The sequence below is a fragment of the Pelodiscus sinensis genome, chromosome 20, assembly GCF_049634645.1.
Source record: "Pelodiscus sinensis isolate JC-2024 chromosome 20, ASM4963464v1, whole genome shotgun sequence".
In the NCBI taxonomy this organism is placed as follows: Eukaryota; Metazoa; Chordata; order Testudines; family Trionychidae; genus Pelodiscus; species Pelodiscus sinensis.
Genome location: NC_134730.1, coordinates 6,570,114 through 6,593,882, shown reverse-complemented (window position 1 = coordinate 6,593,882; position 23,769 = coordinate 6,570,114). Strand labels below are relative to the sequence as shown.

Below are 23,769 nucleotides of genomic sequence, written 5' to 3'. Positions count from 1 at the left end.
TTAACTTTGACTAACTGCTGGTAATATCTGATATATGGCAATAGGCCTGCCCTGTGTTGGTACCTTGTCAACGCGGGCCATAGTGCCCAATGGTGTAACATTGTACCGATCTCTGTTACCAACTGGTAGAGCTTCGCATTTGACAATACACCTGCTCGATTGATTTCAAACCTTGCCTGCATCTGTTGTTTCCGGGGCATCTCAGGGATCTCCTGTGTTGACCTAAGTGCACGGGGTCTAACACTGTAGATAAAGGGAGTACCGATTGTTACGCATGCAGCCAAAAGTTTATCATTACTGACGGAGTAGAGGTCCTGCCAGGAGCGCGCCAGGACAACCCTGACCAGATGACGCAGACACTGACAGTCCAGACCACCGAAGGTACCCAGGTACGAAAACAGCGAGGTACGACAAAGGATACCCATTCTTCCATGATATTATGGAGGAAGGTGCAGGGTCTGGCATGGAGGTTGGGTGAGGAAGGGACCTTGGGGTACAGGATTTGGATGTAGGAGGGGATTGTGACCTGCAGGAAGTGACCGGGGTGTCAGAGGAGGTGCAGTGACCAGGAGGGGGTTTGAGTGTAGGAGAGGATTCTGATCTGCAGGAGGGATGTAGAAGGGGGATCAGAGTCTGAAAGGGGGTTGTGACCTCAGGCAGGGGTACAGGAGAGAGTGCAGGGGTTTGGGTTGTGACGTGGGACAGGGGATTCGGGTGCAGGATATGGCCGCAGGAGAGGATTCTGACCTGGAGGAGGCATGAAGGAGGGAGTGCAGGGTCTGGTAGGGGGCTGTGACAAGGGGCAGGAGGGATGCAGGGATTTGGATTGTCACTGGGGATAGATAATTGAGGTGAAAGATCTGGGAGCAAGTGTGCAAAGGGTTTGGGTTATGTGGGGCAGGAATGAAGTAGGAGGGAGGGTCTGGGGTACTAGAGGCAGGCTTTGGCCAGAAGGTCCTTACCTGGTCAGCTCCCAGCCAGCAACCCAACAGTTTCCTCAGCAGGTAGGCTTCCTGGCTGGAAACTGGTCAATGGGAGATGCAAGATTGTGCTGGGGGTGGGGGAAGGGTACTTTGCATACTGCTTGTCCTGCAAACACAGTCAGCTCCCATTGGTTAGAAACCAGCCAATGGGAGCTGTGTGATTGTGATGGGAGTAGGGCAGTGCCTCTTCCCCACTCCTCCAGGCTCACAGCCTTCAGAGACACACATGGCCACTGAAGCTGGCTGCTCTGAGCACCGTGTGAGGGCAGGGCAGGCAGGGGTCTGACTGAGGCTCCTGCTATATCCGTGGAATGGATCCAGCTGTTTGGAAATCTGGATCCAGGCCATAGGCCATATTTTGTCTGCTCCGTGTTAGCTGGAGGACTCAGTCAATAATTAGCATACAAATAAATAGAAAACAGTGAACAAAATGTAAGCTATTGAAGACAACAACGACATCAAGCCAACAAAAAGCCAGCCTCAGAAAAGCCTTCTTTGAATTGCTACTCTGTTCATTCTTGCAATCCTAGCTGGATTCGTTTTCACTTTACAGATCATTCCTGCTGAGTTACAGCTGAACTAGGACACATTACTTAGCTCCCCCGGTTTTCACTGTCAATCACATTACCAAGTAAATAGTACAGCCTGAAAAGAAACACTTTACCATCTACAGGCATGCGCCCACAGTAACAGCCTGGCTCTGAGATAAACAAAACCGTAATAGCTGCAATTCAGTGGGGACTGGAGCTGGGATTATGTGGAGAACTCATTTTAAACTCTGTGGAAAAACATGCAAAATCACCAGAATATTTTAAAGTATATTTTCTCAAACCACATGGAAACTGTTAACTGCTCACAGTTTTGGGGTGCTTTTAACCAAACAGAGATGAAGCTGTAAGGAAAGTTCAAGTCAAAATTAGGTTGTAATTGGTTTGCTTCCAGCCCTGCTGTAGTCACACCAGATCTCCTTGGAGGTTAGCAATAATTTTATTAATGTAACTTTCAGTGCCTGCTGCTTATTAAAATGGAGTTGCAAGCATTTTAGCAGTAAAGTTCTGACAGTTATATAAAACCATTCAGTTGGAAAATATCTACAAAATACTCACTTTGGGAAAATGGACGTTACACCACCCCAAATGCTAACAGGATTTAACAAATAGTACCAAATAGCACCCGCCTTTCACAACCTGACTGCCCACTGCTTTGCCCCTTGTGTGGTTCAAAATATGGCCTGTGTAAAGGGTCTTTGAGACAGGTTCATGCTGATAGGGTAACATATTTTACACTCTTTGCACAGGAATAAAAGAGGGAGAATTGGAAAATCAGGCAAAAGTTTTCCTAAGCTCACTCAAGTGCAAAAAAACAGCACACACATCTCATAGGTTGCATCTTCGCTGCAGAACAATGTAATGTAAGCTCCTACTGCAGACTGTAATTGTTACCTCCCTCTAGTTAGTTGAGGTAAATCACAGGTAAGAGGTGTTTAACCTCAACTAACTAAGAGAGGTAAAAGTACTGTGGAATCAGCTAAGACAAGGTACAAAACAACATAATATATTTTACAATAAATACATAGACTTAGTCTCATATAGTAGCAGGCAAAAACAATCTCTGTGGGATTAAAACATTTGGAAAGTATTCAAGATTGCTGAGAACTGTTTAAATCATGTAGGATTGTTTGCACATCCTAGCCAACATGCATAGAGCACAAGTAACAAGCAGCTTCGTTATACAGCATATGTTCTAACAGCCTGAACTGTTACAATGCCTTGTATTTTCAATGCAAATTCCTATCTGATGTTTAAACTGGAAACCAACAAGTTTTGTAATGGAAAAAGCAAGCTGCCTCTCACTAATTCAGAATGTGAAAAAGAACAGCCTAGTACAGTACCTGAAAGTTGACAAGCACCCAAAATACGTCTTTGGTCTCTGACTGCGTCCTTCCCTAGAAAAGTCACTTCCAGCTGCTGGGTATCTTGCAGGACTTAACCTGTAAGCTATAAGCTTTCCTACTCCAGTTTGTTCAGCAGGGGATATGGTCCATGGGTAGTTTTCAAAGACTGGCAAGTGAGTGGAATGAATTCTTGATCCTTGAAGCTCAGTATATGAAAAGAAAACGCTGGATTTCCCATAATCACTCCAAGAGCTTTCACTTTCATTCTGAGCTAGCATTCATCTAATTAAATAGGAACTCTTACTATACTTTGGTGCTGGATACAGATGGAGGAATCATTGTACAGGTCAAGAAAAGGCAAGGCTATTCCAGTGGCTGTCAAGTTGTGGGAAGGACACAAAAGGAGAAAAAGGGAAACTATTCAGTTTCTTAATTAAACACATTTATCTGTGTTTGTAGAGCTGGTTCTTAAATGGGTACTTGGCTGATGATGCCATAAGCACAATTGGAATTGCTGCTAGCAAGGGATGTGAAGAGGAACAAAGAAGGTTTCTACAGGCATGTTAGCAATAAGAGGGTGATCAGGGATGTCGTGGGTCCCTTACTGGATAAGGGCTGTAACCTAGTGACAGATGACGTGGGAAAAGATGAAGTACTCAATGCTTTTTTTGCATCTGTCTATTTTGGGAAGGAGGTGGCAGCCCTCAGTGGAGAAAGAACAGGTTAAGAACTATTTAGAAAAGTCTGGATCTAATGCATCTGACGGTGCTGAGGGAGTTGGCTAATGTCATTGCAGAGCCATTCACCATTATCTTTGAAAACTTGTGGCAATTGGGGGAGGTCCTGGATGATTGGAAAAAGGCAAATACAGAGCCCATCCTTAAAAAAAGGGAGAATGAGAATTCGGAGACCTACACACCAGTCAGCATCATCTCAGTCCCTGGAAATATCATGGAGGGGATCCTCAAGGAATCCAATTCGAAGCCCTTGGAAGAGAGGAAAGTGATCAGGAAGAGTCAACATGGAGTCATCAAGGGCAAGTCATGACTGACCAACCTGATTGCCTTCTATGACAAGGTGACAGGCTCTGTGGGTGTGGGGAACGCAGTAGACAGGAGGTGCTTTGATTTTAGCAAAGGTTTTGATATGGTCTCCCACAGTATTCTTGCCAGCTGGGTAAAGAAGCACGACCTGGAGAAAGGAACTGTAAGGTGGTGTAGCAAAGCTCTGGCTTTTCCCATGGGGCTCATGCTCCTGGCAGATAGAATAAGTCTCAGAGACTCGCTGGGGCCTCGTTCTCTTTACTAGCCACAGCCGGCTGAGCCGTGCTCATCACAGATGAGTTCATACGTTTGGGGTAAAATCCCCTCTGGAGTCCTGATCGCCCTTCTGGCAGAGGTTGAGATCTCGCAGAGAGGTTGGGGGGAACTGCCCATTACTCCAGGTTCTGGCCCAGGGACCCTATGGCAGCAGCAACAGGCAGGGTTACTGCCATCCTCAACCGGACAGCTTTTCCCTGAGCCACTTCCCCACATTGTCCCTCCCAGCACTTTCCCTTTGGTACCTGCTCGTCATCCCCCACGCACCCCCACACAGCTCCTGCACACAGCACTTCCTTCTTCCAGCCCTTTGCACTCTGCCTCCTCCCTCCCTAGCCTGGGGGAGCTCTTTTAAATTGGCACCACAGGCCTTAATTGCCTGATTACCCTGCAATTAGCTTTGGGCCATTTTTTTTTTCATCAGGTAAGAGATAGCGGTTCACCTAAGCCCCAGTGTGTCTTGCGAACATCACTGTGCAGCAGTCATGGATCTGTCTCAGTGGATATAGAAAGCTGGCTAGATTGTCGGGCTCAATACGTACAGATCAATATCTTGATGTCTGGTTGGCCATCTGTATCAAGAGGAGTGCCTCAAGGGTTGGTTCTGGAGCTAGTTTTGTTCAAGATCTTTATTAATGACCTGCGATTTGGGCTTGTTTCGTCTACAGAAGAGGAGAGTGAGGGGCAATTTGAGAGCAGCCTTCAACTTCCTGAAGGGGGGTTCCAAAGAGGATGAAGAGAGGTTGTTCTCAGTAGTGATGGATGGCAGAACAAGGAATAATGGTCTGACAACAAACCAGCGTAGGCTCAGGTACAGCCAACAGTGTTTCTGGCAGTGCTTTAGGAAGTGCCAGCATGTGGTTTGAAGCAAAAAGTTTCCTATGGGCCTCTGCTGCGCCCCAAACCAACTAAGCTGTCCAAAGCTGCATGCAGGGATTGGAAATGCAATGAAGGATTCTTGCAGAGCATAAACTCAAAACACGTCGCCCTGCTCATGCTCCAGCTGTTTGCACTGCCACGCTTGGACACAGCAAGAGACTTAATCCCGGCAAGCCATTTCTAGGCTTTAATCTGTTTCAAGGTACGTCTAAACTACCAAGTTTTGTCAACAAAACTCATGTCGACTCCCATAGGTCGACAAAACAGAAATTGCTGGAGGGTGTTCACACTTGCTCCCTCTTTCAACACTGGGGAGCACCATCCTTGACAGTGTGAGCAGTGCATTGTGGGTATGCATCCCACAGTGTTGTCAGAAGGCAGAGCTGATCCCTGCATATCTTGGGATTCCCCCATAGTTCTCCCACAGCCTCTTCAGCTGCCAGGAGTGGCACCACGAGTAGCTCTGTGCACTCTCCGTGCTGAGGAATGTCAAAGCCACACGCGTCTGTTCCCCATCCCTTGCAGTAGCAGTCTGCCTGCTGCCGTGTTCCTTGGGCCAGTTTCAGGAGCAGGACCCAGGCTTGCCCCCCACACCATATTTAATCCTGCTTCCTTAATCACTTCCTTTGCATCTGATCAGGGTCAGTGGATGTTACAAAACTCTTCCCTCCTCCCCCGCCCGAGCATGAAGATGGCAAATCACACAGGCGGGGGATTTCACTATTTACAGTGCTCACAGGTGCTTGCTGGTTGTTTTAAAATTACACTGCTGCATGTAGAATATATTTCCAGGGTATGTGAAGGGAGCTTACAGCATATAGATTGGTGTCTTTGTTAGCATTTCTATAGCTTTAAATACATAAGCCTTCATCCTATTGCAGAGCCAGGAGAAGGAATTGGCTTCCAGAATGGCCTAGATCCTTCTGATGATTCAATCTTACACCTTAGTTATAGAATCCTAGAATCTAACAGGAAAGATCCTTGAGAGGTCATCAGGTCCAGTCCCCTGCACTTATTGCAGGATCAAACACCATCTAGACCATCTCTGACAGGTGTTTTCTCTAACATGCTCTTAAAAATCTCCAGCAATGGAGATTCCACAACCTCTCTAAGCAATTTATACCAGTGATTAATCACCCTTATACAGTAGTTAGAGAAATTTCCTAATGTCCAACCTAAACCACCCAGGATGCAATTTAAGCCCATTACTTCTAGTCCTATCATCAGAAGTTAAGGTAATAATTTTCCTCCTTCCTCCTTGTAACAATCTTTTAGATACTTGAAAGCTGCTTTATGTCCGATCTCAGTATTCTCTTTTCCAGACTAAATAAACCCAATTCTTACCATCTTCCCTTATAAGTCAGTTTTCTAGACCATTAGTTATTTATGTAACTTGGACTTTTTTCCAATTTGTCCACATCTTTCCTGAAAAGACCCCAGAACTGCACAGAGTTCTCCAGCTGAGGTTTAATCAGTGTGCAGTAGAGCAGAAGAATTATGTCTTGTGTCTTGCTTTACAACACTCCTGTTAATTCATCCCAGAATGATGTTTGCTTTTTTTGCCACAGTATCACTCATATTTAGCTTGTGGTCCACTATGACCCAGAAATCCCTTTTCCTAGATAGTCATTTCCCCATTTCTATGATTGTTCCTTCCTAAGTAGAGAACTTTGCATTTGTCCTTACAGAATTTCATCCTATTTACTTCAGAGCATTTCTCCAATTTATCCAGAACATTTTGAGTTATAATCCTAAATACTTGAAATTCCTGCCAGCTTGGTATCTAGCAGGAGCCCAGATTTGTTTGTCCATCTCTAATTCTCAGATGATTAATCTGTTCACTGACTAGCTCTTCTGCATAGAAATCTCTTAGGAAATGAGAAACGCCTCGAAATGCCAATTCTAATGGGATTAGGACAACATCTTTGGATGAGAGAAGTGTGTTGGTACCTAGTGACCAAAGATGGATATGGACATACTGAGCTTGCTTCAGAAAGAGCTCAAAGGAGATTTCAGATCAACTGAAAATTGTTAGGGAGTTTGAACAGCTCTACAGTCAAGTGGCTGTGCTTGGCTATCAGTTTGGATGTTGTCAAAACACAAATGTCTCTGTACTGACTTTGGGGCTACATCTAGACTGCATCTCTCTGTCAACAGAGGGATGCAAATCAACCACGTCAAAATTGCTAATGAAGCAGGGATTTAAATATCCCATGCTTCATTAGCATAAACATGGCCACCGCTTTTTTTTTAAATGGAGTTTTTTCGAAAAACATGGAAGTCTAGATGCGGATCTGTTGCAATTAAACCTTTTTTCTACAGATCCCATATTCCTAAAAAAATGAGGTTGACAGGATCTGTTGATAAAGGGTTTATTTTCGAGAGATCCGTGTCTAGACTGCTGGGGGGGGGGGGGGTTCAAAAAAGCTCCGTGTCAAAAAAAAGCAGCATCCATCTTTATGATAATGAAGCACAGGATATTTAAATCCCAGCTTCATTAGCAATTTGGATGTGCCTAATCTACATCTCTCTGTCGATAGAGAGGTGTAGTCTAGACACACTCTGAAAATGAACAGTCTGTGTCTTGGGTTCAGAGGGAAAATTGAGTAGTTGAATCTGCAGAAGAGAAAAACTGTGTAGTTTATCCCTGACGAACCCAAGGGATGGGAGACAATCTCTCATGGCCAGACACTTTGTATATGTCTTGTGATCTCTTACAGCAGCTCTACACCTGAGTTATGCTACTCCAGCTGTGTAAATAACCATAGGAGTCAACATTGTTTAAATTGATTTATTACCATGCTGAGTCTGGCAGTGACAGTGCAATAAAAGAGTTTCCCTTATTTATTTATTTTATGATTCTCATTTCAGTAGAATATTGGCATCTACAGGAGGGTCATTTGTGCAGACGCACTAAATTGACCCTTGGTGGCTCAATTGTTGTACGATCCACAGTAAGTGTAGACTTATCCTCAGTGAGCATCTTATCCCATGTGGATGCAATTGATCCCATATGGATGCAGAAATTGGTGGTTGAAAATCAAGAGGACTGTAGTTGACCTTTTTATTAAATCTTAGATTAGTTCATAAGAATTGGCTATAAGTGTTTATTTGGGTAAAGTCTGAAATATCCTGGTGAGTAATGGTGTCATATCTCTTGGCATTGGTAGAACTTTACACATGGTGAACAAGATTTCAAGTAATCCTCATATTTGACTTGACTGCCTGGATGGGGCTGGATTGCTGAAGGTAAACTGTATTTTTGGGTTTCTTAGTAACCACCAAGGTATTGTAGAAGCTGCTTGGTTGCTGACTTGGTAAATCTAATTATTAGAATGAACCACCAGCTTGGGGGATCACGTGCTCCATTCTCTGCACGTTGCCCTGACTGAGCAATCTGGATGGGTACGTGACCCATCCACGCATCATGTACACTGCATTTTATAAACATTTCTATTCTAAGTGACCCTCGTTCCTTTTTCGGTAATGTAGCAAGAAATGAAAGCTTTTGGTAATTAAAGCAGCGTGGGAAGGGAAGGTACATGCTATTCTATGTCTTACTATTAGGCAACCTACCAAGGGTGCATTGAGTAACTTGACCACACATCTGCCACGTGCTTGCTCTTCCCACTGGAAGAAGCATGTGCAATAGGGTGTCTCGTTTTGGTAGTGTGCTTTTATTATCCTGGCTGCTATCTGTTTCTGTTAGAGCAGCAAGATCAAAGAAATGCACCTGGAGTGGAAGGCGGTAAGGTTCACAATGGGGACGTTCTTTTCACAGACTGGGGCTGGCCTCCAAGAAAATTCCTTCTCCTGCACAGACAAAGAGCTCATAAGGACAATCTTTATACTCTTGCACCTAAGCCGCTCAGTGCACAGCCGGACCTGTGCACTAGGCTAGAGAAATGCCAGGCCTATTCCAATGTGTGCCAGTGCAAATAGCCATGTGTAAGACGTCCCTGCCACACCCCTTTCTGCTGGCTGAGTTCCTTGTGCCACTGGCAGGAGGGGGGAGGTAAGAATCTCTCTGCCGCTCTCTGCAGCTTGAATCTCTTAGGGCACGTCTACACAGCAGGGCAAAACTCAAATTAAGAGACGCAAGTTCAGCAACGTCAGTTGTGTAGCTGAAGTCGAAATAGCTCAATTTGGCTTTTGGTTCTGTCTGCACAGCGAGGAGTCGAAGGAAGAACTCTCTTCCTTCGACTTCCCTTCCTCCTCGTGAAATAAGGGGCAGAGTAAGGAGTCCTCCAGCTCGACATTATTTCAAAATAAAGGCTTGTCATATAGATGTGCACTATGTTATTCCAAAATAACACGGCTGTATAGATCTGTCCTTACAGATGGATAAACTAGCTCTGCAGATTGAGTCCTGCTGCTGGTCTGCAAAAATGGAGCCATGCTGCACCAGAAGAACTGGCCCTGAGCATTTTAGCTCTCATCCTCCCTGTGACAGGGTGCCTGCCCTGCACTGGACCTTTAAGACCAGGATTCAGGCCCTGAGCAGGGGCTGGGAACAGAGAGGCCAGCTGAAGCTGTTAGGGCTAGTGAGAGCCCAGCTGGCAGCTATCTAGTGAAGCACAGTTTGCTTGAAGAGGCCAGCTGAAGCCGTTAGGGCGAGTAAGGGCCCAGCTGGCAGCTATATAGAGAAGCACAGTTCCCTTAGAAGGGGGCCAGTGAAGGGCTGACTGCAGAGGAAGCAGGAGCTCCCAGGAGGGAGACCAGCTGGGGATAGCCAGCTAGGGCTGGGAGAGGGCCAGCCAAGACTCCCCCTGGCTAGGGGCTGGAGGCAAAGCCCCAGGTTCGGATGCGGATTATAATGCAGCCTAGGTAAGCGGGGCAGTAGAGATAACCCCAAGGCCAATGATGAGCAACCTGTATAGCCTGTAACTTGCCCTGAGAGGGGCTAGATGAGGACAGTCAGGGAGCACTGAGGCACGGTGGGGGCTTGCACCCTGACACTCCCCCAGGCTCTGTTTCTCTCCCTTGTATGGAGGAGAGAGAGAAAGCAACAAACATCTATACAGCTCTGAAATGGGCCGGGAGCTGGTGACACACAGATCCTAGATCTTGAGTTCAGATCCAGCCAGAAGAGTGTTAACTGGAAACTGCTCACTTTTGACAACAGTTCTGTTGCCCATCAGGAATCAGTTTAGAGGTGTCAGGCCAGATCCCTGCCCTCACAGTCATGGAACTGGCCCCATTGTTGGCAGACCTAGCAGAGGGGCCAGGGACTGACGGGATGTTGGCTGAGCTGTACTCTAACCCCAAGATGTGGTCCATCCACCCCAGAGTTTCACTGCAGGGAAAAGACCCGCTTGGGCAGGGGGCTGGACTTGATGACCTCCTGAGGTCTCTTCCAGCTCTTTGATTGTATGATTCTATGCCACACTGACCTTGTGAATACATGGAGAGCGTTAGTGAGGATTATGGCTTGTCATCTTTGGTACCGTGGTGATTTGTCAGTTTGAACTCTGCCCGTCCTCCAGGGAGCAATGCTGGTAGCAGAGGAAAGCTCTCAGAAGAGTTCATAGCCACAGTCTTATTTGACAGGTGGTTGAATCAGTCCATGATCTTGCAGTGCACTCAGGTGAGAACATCATGCTGTCTCCTTGTTGGTGACAAGCCACGTTAAAACCAAACCATTAAAAAACTCTTCCAAAAGCAGACACTCCATAGCACACTGCGCTCCTCCGGAGAATGGCTGAGACACACCACTTTGCGTAATGCATGACTGAAAGGTGCTTAGATTCTAGAGGGATGAGAACAGATTTCAGTATGCAGAATAGAATTAAATAAGTGTTATTCTTCACTGCTGTCAGCCAATGCTTCTACTATGACCTTTAATTGTGTATGTAAGCCGTTCATTTTCCTTTCTTCTGTGTTATTTATAAATCAAGCCTATATATGTTTTGCCTATATATGTTTTCCCCATATAAGGCATGGCTGGGAATACTGGAAGTTTATGCAGTCCAAAAGGGACTCAGATTTGATTTCTAGGAGCTATCTTAAAGGTCCATGTCCCATTCCCTGTCTCACGCACTTCCAAGACAGCAATCCTGAAGTTAATGCTTGGAATGATTCCCGAAAGTCGTTTCTAGTTCTCGGAATACAGCTGTGTTTTCTTTAACCATCCTGGCAGGGGACTTTTAGAGCTATCAGGTTCAGTGTTTACAACATCCCATTATCAATTGTACCTTAAACACGGTGTGTTAACTTCTTGAGAAACCCAAGGGTAAAGGCTTCATGTTAGTGAGCCAATCTTCTCTCCCAGCTTTGGCACTTGGCAAGACAGTTCTATGTGTGGCATTGACAAAACCAGGGCCTTGTTTAGGCTCAGCAGCCACAGGGTCAGCAGTGTTGGAGGTTGAATTATTATTTGCTTATTCTGTAGTCAGTGCTGAGTTTACAATGGCACTACTTGCACCACACAGCTGGGCCCATGCTCACAAGGGGCACCATCCTGCTTTGCTTGCACTGTACCCTGAGACCTCTCTAGCCCATTGGCTCTCCCCTCTGCCCACCACTTACTCCTCTGAGCCTGCCAGGCACTCAGCTAAGAACTCCTTTCCCTCTCCTGACCTCACCCTCCAGCTTCTCTCTGCTTCCTGGATGGACCCCAGTGCACCTCAGTCTCTGAGCACTCTCTGTGTCCCACCACCTGTGGGTCCCCACCTGTATCCATGGAGCTGAGCTGCCTGGGACAGATGCAGAAGCTTGACTCTCCCATATCCACAGAGCCAGTTACCTCATCATAGAAGCTAATCAGATTGGTCAGGCACGACTTGCCCTTGGTGAATCCATGTTGACTCTTCCTGATCACTTTCCCCGCTTCTAAGTGCCTCAAAATGGATTCCTGGAGGATCCCCTCCATGATTATTCCAGGGACTGAGGTAAGACTGACTGGTCTGTAGTTCCCTGGATTGTCCTTCTTCCCTTTTTTGAAGATGGACACTACATTTGCCTTTTTCCAATCATCCGGGCCCTCCCCTGATCTCCGAGTTTTCAAAGATAATGGGCAAAGGCTCTGCAATGACATCTGCCAACTCCCTCAGTACCCTCGGCTGCATTAAATCCAGACCCATGCATTGGTGTATGTCTAGCTTTTCTAAATAGTTCTTAACATGTTCTTTTTCCACTGAGGGCTGCCACCTCCTTCCCATACTTCATTGCCTACTGCAGTAGTCTGGGAACTGACCTTGTCTCAAGAGGCCTGCATGATTCTCCACCCAGGGACCAACCCTGGCTGCTCTGGGGGCTCAGCCTGACAGATATGGTCACTTCCCAGAGGGCTGGTGAGTGCAGGGTGTGGGGGAGCGGGTCTCTTGAGGGCCTAGTATAGGTACTGGGCTGTGAGTGGGCAGCATGCTGTGTTTTGGGGCAGTGAGGAGTGGGGGTTCTGTGTGGGAGACAGGGCAGTTGCGCTGGGGCTGTGGGCAGGAGAGTACTGAGCAGGGGTGGTGGTGTGTAGGGTGCTGTGCATTTGTGGCAGGGTTCTGGGCATAGCAAGTCCAAGGGTGGGTGCTCTGTCCATAGGGAATCGTGGGGGGGTAGTCCGGTGTAAGGCAGAGGGATGTGTGGCAAAGCATGGGGCAGGCTGGCAGCCTAAGGCCAGATGGGACAGTGTGTGTCTGGCACTGCTGATCTGTAAATAGAGCCCTCACACTGGGCTGGGTGGAGCTTGGCTGCCCTGCCAAGCTGCCATGCTATGCACCTAGGTAGCCCCTCACTCTGGGGATCAAGCCCCCTGCTCCATTGCCCCCACCAAGGCCCATGTTTGGCGCTGGGCCCATAAAAGCTGAATCCAGTCCTGATTGCTGTCGTTTCTAGGAGCCCCTCATCTTTGATTAGGTCTCCAGGCTTGCAGTGGCCGGATTCCAATCAGCTTTAAACAGCCTGCCTGGCTCCCATCAGGTACACCTCCTTCACATGGGCTGACTGGGGGAACAGCAACACTCCAGACAGCTCCAAGTGGGAGCTGGACTTCAGACCTGGTCAGAACCAGGTCCAGCGGCTGAAGATTAGCCCGTAAGTCAACGCCCCCCCCCCCTCCCCGGCACACACACACACAAACCCCAGCAGCTACAACGGGGGGTAAGAAGAAGCCACAGGCCACATACCGGATACTTCCTCTCCCGCAGACAGCCAGGTAGAGCAACTACAACTTTGGCCACCGAGGGGCGCTCACAAGAAGGGCGGAGCCCATTACAAAAAGTTACTTTCCATAATAGTTAAACCATCTAGTAGGCCGTTCGACTCAACTTGTTGTATCAGGCCTTCATTCAGACACTGGTCCGCTTCATATGCCCACAGGATCCCTTTTGCTTCAAAGGAGGCATCAGAATTAGTGGGATAGCTTATGGGGAGCAGGACTCATCAGAAAAGTGCTCCAGAGCAGAAAGGGAGCCACCAGGAAAATTCTGGGCCAGTGCTTTGGTGGGGCATCCTTGCTGTACAGGAAGAGGAGAGCCCTTCCTTTTGCACACACTTCAATGCCGTTTGCCTCGCTTGTGTTCTGGGCTCTCAGCCCTTCATCCTTTTGAAAGAAGTAAACTAGATTTCACGTGCCTGGGGAGGTGGTGATGGGTGAGTGTGTGTTTAGACCCTGGAAGTAGACGAGACCCAAATAACCATCCCATCCGAACAGACATTCCCTGCTCTGTTGTGAGCGGGGGAGGGAATAAGGAACCCTAGGGGATTTGAGTTTATTTGCAACTAACCTTGGCCTAACAAGGATTGGGACCACGAGGTAACGAGTGCAAATGGCTTTAACTGCCTTAACCTCCTCTGGAAGGAGGAGAAAAGGGAGGCTCACTCTCACTATCCACAATCACACTTAGGGTACGTCTAAGAGGCAGAGGCATGTAGATTAGACTACCCAGCATAGGAAAATGAAGCGGTGATTTAAATAGCAGCGATGCCTCCTGGGATGAGGCATACCTGGGAGGTCGACAAATGCCTTTGATGTCGACCCCCATGCATCCAGACTACCGCGCTGAGCCGACAAACAGCTGATCGGCTCAGCGCGGCAGCCATGTAAATTTAAATGAAGTGGCGATTATTTAAATCGCCGCTTCATTTTCCTATGCCTGGTAACCTCATCTACATGCCTCTGTCGCTAGAGGCATGTAGTCTAGACGTACCCTTACAGGCCGACAAAATACAGGCTGAGCACCAGCACCAGGAGTTCATGCTGTCCGTACCTTCCCGTGATGACCCCGGAACCAGTTTGCTGGCCAGGCAATCCGAGCAGAGGGCAATCCTGGGAGGTCCTGCTTGGTGATCCCCTTTCGGGTTCTCTCTCTCTTCGTTGGATCGACGATGTCACAGGCCATGTGCAGCTTCTGGGTCCATAGGCCTTCCTCAACGTCCTCTCTGTCAGCGCCTGGTCTATTCCACTCTTTCACAAGCTCACGTTGTTTTTCTTTCAGCATATCCATATCTTGTACCAACTGACTTTCTGTGACCTGCCACTGATGGGCAGCTTGCCACAAAAGCCATGCAGCAGCTCTCCCTGTGCACTGCAGGGGGCCAAGTGCTCTCTAGGCAGAAGGCCGTGTGCACTCAAATTCGGGTGAGTAAAAGTTCATCATCCACTGCGTGTTCAAATAGTTTCCCACACACATCATGCATTCATTCAGGGAGGGGGAACCATAAGGGGAATTTACAGACCCTAAGCAGATAACAATTCAGCTTTTCATCAATTAGAACTTGCAAACAGATAACAATGTCCTTTGTCCTAAACATGCCCCATCACGCTGTTTGCCCCGGTGCCTTTGGCTCTTCTTCTGATACTGCTCAATGTGCTGTATGTCAATTAGCTACCTAGCTGCAACCCTCTAGCTCAAAGGTGGCTGCACTTCATTGATATTACGTGTACACATAATTCATGAAGCCCCCTGGTATCTTTTTGAGAGAAAGACACCTTAAAACTGCAAAATATGAAGATCCTCTTGCCCTTTTAAACTCGGTAGTATGTCTCTCTTGAATATATCATTCACATTAGCCTGGCTATTTATAACGAATTATGATTTATAAACAAAAGGAGATAAAGCTTTTCTGGTAAGTCAGTACACGTGATTTTTTTTTAACACCCATAAAGTGGCAGTAATGCATACAAAGCTTCCAAAGGCCAAAGTCACTCTCTCTGTGTTTTCAAGTTTCAGTCAACAGTGGAGTCTAGGGGTAATGCACGCAGGAACAAATTAGAAAAAATGAACTAACTAATCTAAGATTTAAACTTGTATTGGGCAGCACTCTAGGAAGCTACGAATTTCAGTTGCCATTTTGCATACTGAAAGTTTCAAATCTTCTTTCACAGTTATAATTTTAAAAAATGGGGCAAAATTCATAGCAAAATTCATCAGTACACTGGCTTCCATGGATGGAAAAATGTGGATTGCTCATTCACATGGGAAACAGAGTTACTAAGTGAAGCATATGTAGTAGTTCAGGACAGTGATACAGTAAATTCTGGATTTTTTATTGTGGTATTTTGACAGGTATCCTGCATTGTCCATGCTTTAGACACTTTCTCCTACACTTCCATTTACTTTCTCATATTACAAGAAAAAGATAACATTGAATGTACTTGATAGTCACCTCATCGAGAGTGTGACTTTTTAACACACAAAAAAATTACTAACCTGTGGAACTCGTTGGCTCAAGGACATAATTGAGGCCAAGATCTTAGTAGGATTCAAACAGACATTTATATGAATAACAATAAATTAGCTAGGAAATTAGCTAAGACAATGTTCAGCTATATAATCTAGAGCTGTGCAGCAATTGGAATTTCCATTTTATGGGAAATTCATAGAATCATAGAATCACAGAATAATAGGTCTGGAAGGGACCTCGAGAGGTCATCAAGTCCAGTCCCCTGCCCTCATGGCAAGACCAAGCATTGTCTAGATCATCCCTGATAGACATTTATCTAACCTACTCTTAAATATCTCCAGAGATGGGGATTGCACAACCTCCCTGGGCAATTTATTCCAGTGTTTGACCACCCTGACAGTTAGGAACTTTTTCCTAATGTCCAACCTAAACCTCCTTTGCTGCAGTTTAAGCCCATTGCTTTTTGTCCTATCCCCAGAGGCCAAGATGAACAAGTTTTCTCCCTCCTCCTTATGACACCCTTTTAGATATCTGAAAACGGCTATCATGTCCCCCCTCAGTCTTCTCTTTTCTAAACTAAACAAACCCAATTCTTTTAGCCTTCCTTCATAGGTCATGTTCTCTAGACCTTTAATCATTCTTGTTGCTCTTCTCTGGACCCTCTCCAATTTCTCCACATCTTTCTTGAAATGCGGTGCCCAGAACTGGACACAATACTCCAACTGAGGCCTAACCAGCACAGACTAGAGTGGAAGAATGACTTATTGTGTCTTGCTCACAACATACCTGTAAATGCATCTCAGAATCATGTTTGCTTTTTTTACAACAGCATCACACAGTTGACTCATATTTATTTTGTGGTCCACTATAACCCCTAGATCCCTTTCTGCCGTACTCCTTCCTAGACAGTCGCTTCCCATTCTGTATGTGTGAAACTGATTGTTCCTTTCTAAGTGGAGCACTTTGCATTTGTCTTTATTAAACTTCATCCTGTTTACCTCAGACCATTTCTCCAATTTGTCCAGATCATTTTGAATTATGACCGTATCCTCCAGAGCAGTCGCAACCCCTCCCAGCTTGGTATCATTTGCAAACTTAATAAGCCTACTTTCTATGTCAATATCTAAATGGTTGATGAAGATATTGAAGGGAGCCGGACCCAAAACAGACCCCTGCGGAACCCCACTTGTTATATCTTTCCAGCAGGATTGTGAACCATTAATAACTACTCTCTGTGTACGGTTATCCAGTCAGTTATGCACCCAACTTATAGTAGCCCCATCTAAGTTGTATTTGCCTAGTTTATTGATAAGAATATCATGTGAGACCATATCAAATGCCTTACTAAAGTCTAGGTATACCACATCCACCATTTCACCCTTATCCATAAGATTCGTTATCCTCTTAAAGAAAGCTATCAGATTGGTTTGACATGATTTGTTCTTTACAAATCCATGCTGGCTGTTCCCTATCACCTTACCAACTTTCAAGTGTTTCCAGATGATTTCCTTAATTACTTGCTCCATTATCTTCCCTGGCACAGAAGTTAAACTAACTGATCTGTAGTTTCTTGGGTTGTTCTTATTTCCCTTTTTATAGATGGGCACTATATTTGCCCTTTTCCAGTCTTCTGGAATCTCTCCTGTCTCCTATGATTTTCCAAAGATGATAGCTAGAGGCTCAGATACCTCCTCTATCAGCTCCTTGAGTATTCTAGGATGCATTTCATCAGGCCCTGGTGACTTGCAGGCATCTAACTTTTCTAAGTGATTTTTAACTTGTTCTTTTTTTATTTTATCTTCTAAACCTACCCCCTTCCCACTAGCATTCACTGTTAGGCATTCCTTGATCAGACTTCTCAGTGAAGACTGAAACAAAGTCGTCATTAAGCATCTCTGCCATTTCCAAGTTTCCTGTTATTGTTTCTCCCTCCTCACTGACCAGTGGGCCTACCCTGTCCTTTGTCTTCCTCTTGCTTCTAATGTATTTATAAAAAGTCTTCTTGTTTCCCTTTATTCCTGTAGCTAGTTTGAGGTCATTTTGTGCCTTTGCCTTTCTAATCTTGCCCCTGCATTCCTGTGTTGTTTGCCTTTATTCATCCTTTGTAATTTGTCCTACTTTCCATTTTTCATACGACTCTTTATTTTTTAGATCATTCAAGATCTCGTGGTTAAGCCAAGGTGGTCTTTTGCCATATTTTCTATCTTTCCGAAGCAGCGGAATAGCTTGCTTTTGGGCTCTTAACAACATCCCTTTAAAAAACTTCCAACTTTCCTCAGTTGTTTTTCCCCCTCAGTCTTGATTCCCATGGGACCTTACCTATCAGTTCTCTGAGCTTACCAAAATCCACCTTCCTGAAATCCATTGTCTCTATTTTGCAGTTCTCCCTTCTACCCTTCCTTAGAATTGTGAACTCTATGATTTCATGATCACTTTCACCCAAGCTGCCTTCCACTTTCAAATTCTCAACCAGTTCCTCCTTATTTGTTAAAATCAAATCTAGAACAGCTTCCCCCGGTAGCTTTTTCAACCTTCTGAAATAAAAAGTTGTCACCAATGCAGTCCAAGAGTGGGTGAGGAGGAAACTTCATGTATCTGTCGGTTATTGTACAATCTGCTCTTTCTTTCATCTTCTTTGAAACATCAGTTCCTGGCAATTCTGAGAAAGAGCTGATATAAAGTTACATATTGTAGTTAAATAGTTTTGATTAACCAATTACCTCAACTAGTTTCTCACTGCTCTATGATCCCTATTCTTTAGAGACTGTATAGACTAAAGAATTATTTTAAATGTCTGAGCTTTATTTAGTCAAAATAGCATTTCAGAGAGTAGTAAGAAGTATCAGGAAACCAGATAAAGATGGCTAGAGGAGTTTAAAATGTCAAAATAAACCAGCGCGGAATGTTGCACTTTATTTGTAATAAAAGTGGATTTAATTAATTCAAGGTCTTATCACAAGTCTTTTTAGAAAGATAAACATTTAGATGTAAAAATTAGATGTTTTGACAAGTTACTTAATTACCAAAGAATGTCATAGAATCATAGAACTGGAAGAGACCTCAGAAGGTCATCAAGTCCAGCCCCCTGCTCTAGGCAAGACCAAATTCATTTCCAAATTCCAAATGTCAATTCATTTCCAAATTACTTTGCTTACCCATTGCCCAGGTTTGGCACTTGCAAATTCACAAACCTATCCCCAAATTACAATATGCAGGAAACAATGGTGAAACAATTGTCTGCCCTCTGGGAAGTCAGAAGGTCTGGAGAGTCTTATGCCACTTTAATCAAAGATTTACTTAATGATAATCATCTTTAGTCTACAAAACATTTCAAAGCTTCTTCCTCTCTTTGACTAACATGCTGTACTTCTCTTGCCCACAAAAGCTGTATTGTTGACAAACATGTAGCATAGACTCCTGGAGGGGTTTTATTGCTGATTCTGTCCTCCAGGAAGAGGTCCACAATTCCCAGTCAGTCCTTCTAATCAGCATTTTGAAAGCCGCTGCCCTGGTGACCAGCTATCTGCCCCACCCCCTTGCAAGCCTGGCAAAATGTAAATCCCTTTTCCTGCTACCATAGCACCTGGAACCCACATCCACCCTAGGTGTTCTAGTTCAGCATGCAGTGGTCTCATGGCATCTTCCCAAGTGCCCCTGCCTGGCCATTGCACCGAACGCTCCCCCACTTGGACTGCTGCAGAGCTGTTGGATCAGATCAGGGTATGTGGAGGCAGAGAAAAGGGGAAAAGGAGATTTGTGTGCAGCCGTCTTTGGTTTGTCAGTAGCAGAGCAAGAGTTAGGCTTAAGTCTGTAGCCTAACAGTGCGAGAACTGTAAAAAGCGCTGCCGTTGCCTCTTGCCTCCATATGGAGATAAGGATGGAACGTTGACTCCAGCAAGGACCTTGAGATAAGGTAGCATTTGGGAGGAACTACAAGTTGACTGTTAGCCGTTGACATAAAGGGAAAGTATATATACTGCTTTATAACTGCTTGTATTCGAAGATCTGCCCAGGGAAGCGGGCGGGGTGGGGGAGGGGGGAGTTCCCCCCCGTCTGGTCACAGCTTCCCTTGCAATTGCACAAAATAATACTGCCTCTGGCTACAAACGCAGAGTGAAGGCTTGTTTTCTTCCACAGGTATGATGAGAGGAATCGGTTCCGGCCCCGCTGCAAGTGACCCATAGGACCTGGGACACATACTGGCACATTTCTCAAGCCTTGTGTGAAAAGGGGTATGAGCGGGAAACACTGCAGAGCAGAGTGAAGATTAAAACCTATCATAAGGCTCGTAAGGTGAATTGAGGCTCTGGTGTTTCACCAAAGACCTGCCATTTCTATAAGGAGCTTGGAGGAGACCCCCGTCTACTGCTGAGAGCCCGTGGATACTGGGGGTGCACAGAACCGATGCATGGAAGAGGATGAAATTGTAGGTGGGGTTGAGGTAGATGAAGACCCAGGGCTCTCTTCATTGTTGCCAAATGTGTCTGGCAACCAGGAACTGTTCTGCACTGCTGACGAACATAGTCTGAGCAACTGCTTGCCAGGGGCCCAGAGGCAGGGGATGAAACACAGGGTGAGTGGATGAGGCTTGTGGAGCGCCAGGCCAAGGGCATGGGGAAGTGGGAGGCTGGCTGGGTTTCTGTGAGCTGCACATATCCCTGTGTAGCTAATCGATGTGGCCGAGGAACATGTTGATTCTCGCCATGATCACAATGGAATCCCGCAGAGAGCGGCTATCGAAACTCTTGGAGAGCTGTTTGTAAATTGTCTGCTTCAGATTTCATGGTAGTGTTACTATGTCCCCTCCCCCACTGTAGGACACGAACCCATACCATTCACCAATCACTTGCACAGGAACCCAAGGAGGATATAAGTGGGCTGCATACGGAGCAGGGCAAAAGCCACAAACCTGGCAAAGTCAGGCCCTTGTTTCCTTGTGTACTCAGAGCAGGGAGATAGATGTCTGCCATGGTGCTACCCACCTGTGGAGCCTTAATTAGGACTATGTTCCTGTGATGGACCGGGCCAGGTCTGGGCACCGCTGAGGGCATCCGCTCAGGGCGAATTGCTCAAAACCAGGGCTGCTCACAGCCCCTGACTGGAGACCTTTCCCAAATAGGCCACAAATCAGTCACAGCGAGCGCTTCAGCTGCCAGTCTGGCCAGCAGGAAGCCTCATGAGCAGAACCCCTCAGACATCCCAGCTCTCCCTGTGCCACAATCAGCCCCGGGCCTAACACACGGGTGAGGGGTTATAAGACCCAATCTCACCTACTCCGAATGGATTCTCCCGCTCCCAAAGAACAGATTCCCAGTCAGTTTACACTTTGAATCTTACCCACAGGAGCATGCTGAGCCAATCCTTTAGAATCTAAAATCTAAAGGTTTATTAATAAAAGAAAGAAAAGGTTGAGAGTAAGGATGTTAAGGAGAATACGTTACATGCACCAGTCACTAAGTGCTCGATGCAGGCTCTCAGCAGAGATGATATAAACTGATATCTTAAAAGTCTCTGGTGTCCATCCTATGTCAAGATGGATAATGAGTAATGTGTCATATCTCTTGGCACTGGTAGAACTTTATACATGGTGTCCCTCGCAAGGCTGTATCTGGGATCAGTAGCAGAATTGAAGACAAGATGGAGTCCACCTCATGGCACTTTATATCCATTCCTGGTACCATTCAAGCTGGAGTGGATCACATGGCCAAGTGACCTGTCTCTGTGTCCCATGTCAGCAGCCATAACATTGGTTGCTTTGCAGGTTTCCAGATGCATTCCTCAGGTGTGTATTGGGCACCTTGAGAGCCATTGTTCCTGGAGCCTCGCTAATTAGCATAGTCATTGACTGAACAATTGCTTCTTACAACAGGCAGTCCAGAGCCCATTGCTCTATCTCAGACAGAAAGCATTCACAGTATAAGCACAGACTCCATATTCATAACCCCACATACAGATATTACACAAGTACATGAATAGCATACATAGAATCAGTAAAACATAAGTTTTCATTTGACACCTCACATGGCAGTGATCTGGCTGTGCCCCTTAAATTCCAATAACATGACAGTTACTGCAAAGGGAATTGTCTAGACCTGCCTGCAGTTTATCAGTACGGTGCTTGGGAGATGCGTTCCTTTCAAGGGGCAGTGGGAGAGAGAGTGAAAGTGGTGGGAAAGGGGTTTATACAGGCTGAACCTCTCTAGCCCAGCACCCTCGGGACCTGACCGGTTCCGAACCAGAGAATTTTCCAGACTGTGAGAGGTCAATATTGTCTAGCAGAATTATCAATAGTTCTACTGCTTACTAGGCTGTTAGAGAGAACAGTTAGTGGTAAATTAGAGCTAAATAACAGCACAGAACTCAGAGTGGAGACTGTTGGCTATAAACCAACTTTATGGGACTGCTGGGTTTATGGGAAACTTGGCCACGCTCAGGAGAAGTGGACATCTGGATAATGAAATCAATCTGGACGACGGATGTTTTCAGACCAGAGCGTTCTAGATTAGAGAGGTTCAGCCTGCACAAGTGAAATGTTACAATGCAGGACTCGATGGGAACAGATTCCTTTTGTGCTTTGTGCCTAATTTCACAGAGCTTGGCGATGCACGGTGCTTCGGAGCACTTCCTACAGATACGGCGACACCCTCGCAGAAACAGGGAGGATTTGGTTTGCGAGGTGCTAAATCAGTCCGGGAGTAAGAGCAGCTGCTGGGAACAACGCTTGGAAAGGGAACCCAGGGCCCACAAGGACAAGTAGGCTTTTGCTAGACAGGCCTCAGGACGCGTAATCCGGGTCATGAGGAACAGACTGAGATCTTACAGCGGTTGGTGAAGCAACACCATGAGCTGACACGGGTCACCCCTCCCACAGCACCTTCAAAATTCTGTGTGCACCAACCCCTCCCCCCAAGCCATCACATTCCTTTTCCTTCTCTGGGAGTCCACATTTTCCACCCCCCTGTCCCAACTGTGATAACACACAACAGTGAGTTGTGACCCTTTGACAGCACCTCCTTTACCAAGTGAGTGGCAGAGGTGTCATTGCCTCTGCTAGCTAATGGATAAAGACACACTTTCAGAATGTTTCAATGCTTCCTTTTAGTGCAGGGGAGGGGAGGCTAAGACCTGAGGGCTGGATGAGGCCCCCAGCTTGCCTGGATCTGGCCCTCGAGGCTTGGGACTTCCCTCGAGCATTGGGGAGTGCATGCTCGTGCTCCAGACCCTCCTCTGCTATCTTCCTGTGGGGCTGGAGCACAAAAAATCTACTAGCCTCAGCCCCCCTAGGCTCTAGGGCGTGAGGGGAATGTGGGGAGTGTCTTAGTATCTTTCTCTGTCTTGGTCTGGAGGGGTTCTGATTTTTTTCTCTTTACTACTCACTTGTGTGAGGCTCTCAACTGATTTTTCTGTGGGTTAGTAGCCCCTAATCCAAAAAGGGTTCCCCACCCTTGATTTAGTGCAGACCAGTCAAGTTCCTGATTACATGTTGCTTAGAAGGGGGACATGTAAGCAACATTTACGGAGATTGTTTCCATGACCCTCATTTTTGGAGTGCACCCCCAAAACCTCCTGATGTTGACAGCATCCCTTTGCGCTCCTCTGGTAGTTTTAGTGTCTGGCTGCTCAAATTCTGCAGCCACGTATTATGCCTCAGTGCTCCAACCCTAAGCAAATAATTCCGCTTATTTTCACACAGATTATGCAAAACAAAACACACCACGATAACCATGTGAATATCGCCCTCAGTGAAATCCAACCAGCCACAGAGACACCTCCATCTTGCCTTCAATCTCCCAAAGGTTCATTTACCACCATGCAGCACTTTCTTAGTCTGTTGTTAAAACATTCCTTTCCGCTGTCCAGGTACAGCAGGTTTAGTTTCCTGAGCCAGGGCTACAAGGGGTAGGCTATGTCTGATCACAACTGGCCTGGAAAGAAGGTCCCCACTTGCAGCTTTCTGTATAGGCCAATGTTCCTGAAGATGTGTCCATCATGCACCTTTCCAGATCATCACACATTGATGACTGTGAAAAGCCCACATAGAATCTTATGATTGGAAGAGACCTCAGGAGACCATCAA

The 23,769-nt window shown here is 46.1% G+C and overlaps 1 protein-coding gene and 1 long non-coding RNA gene across 2 annotated transcripts in view; one reads left to right on the top strand and one right to left on the bottom strand.

Moving 5' to 3' along the window:
• Positions 1-3,170, bottom strand: part of LOC102444405 (uncharacterized) — a 172,780-nt gene extending 169,610 nt beyond the window's left edge. Inside the window, exon 1 of the mRNA XM_075903552.1 lies at positions 2,875-3,170. Coding sequence (XP_075759667.1) covers positions 2,875-3,155 — 281 coding nt within the window. The 5' untranslated portion in view covers positions 3,156-3,170. The remainder of the gene's footprint in view (positions 1-2,874) is intronic.
• Positions 3,171-12,922: 9,752 nt separating this feature from the next.
• On the top strand, positions 12,923-23,206 carry LOC142819167 (uncharacterized). The gene is made up of 4 exons (XR_012896962.1): positions 12,923-13,100; positions 14,504-14,646; positions 19,830-20,265; positions 22,285-23,206. It is a non-coding gene; the product is annotated as an uncharacterized LOC142819167 (long non-coding RNA).
• Positions 23,207-23,769: the final 563 nt, after the last annotated feature.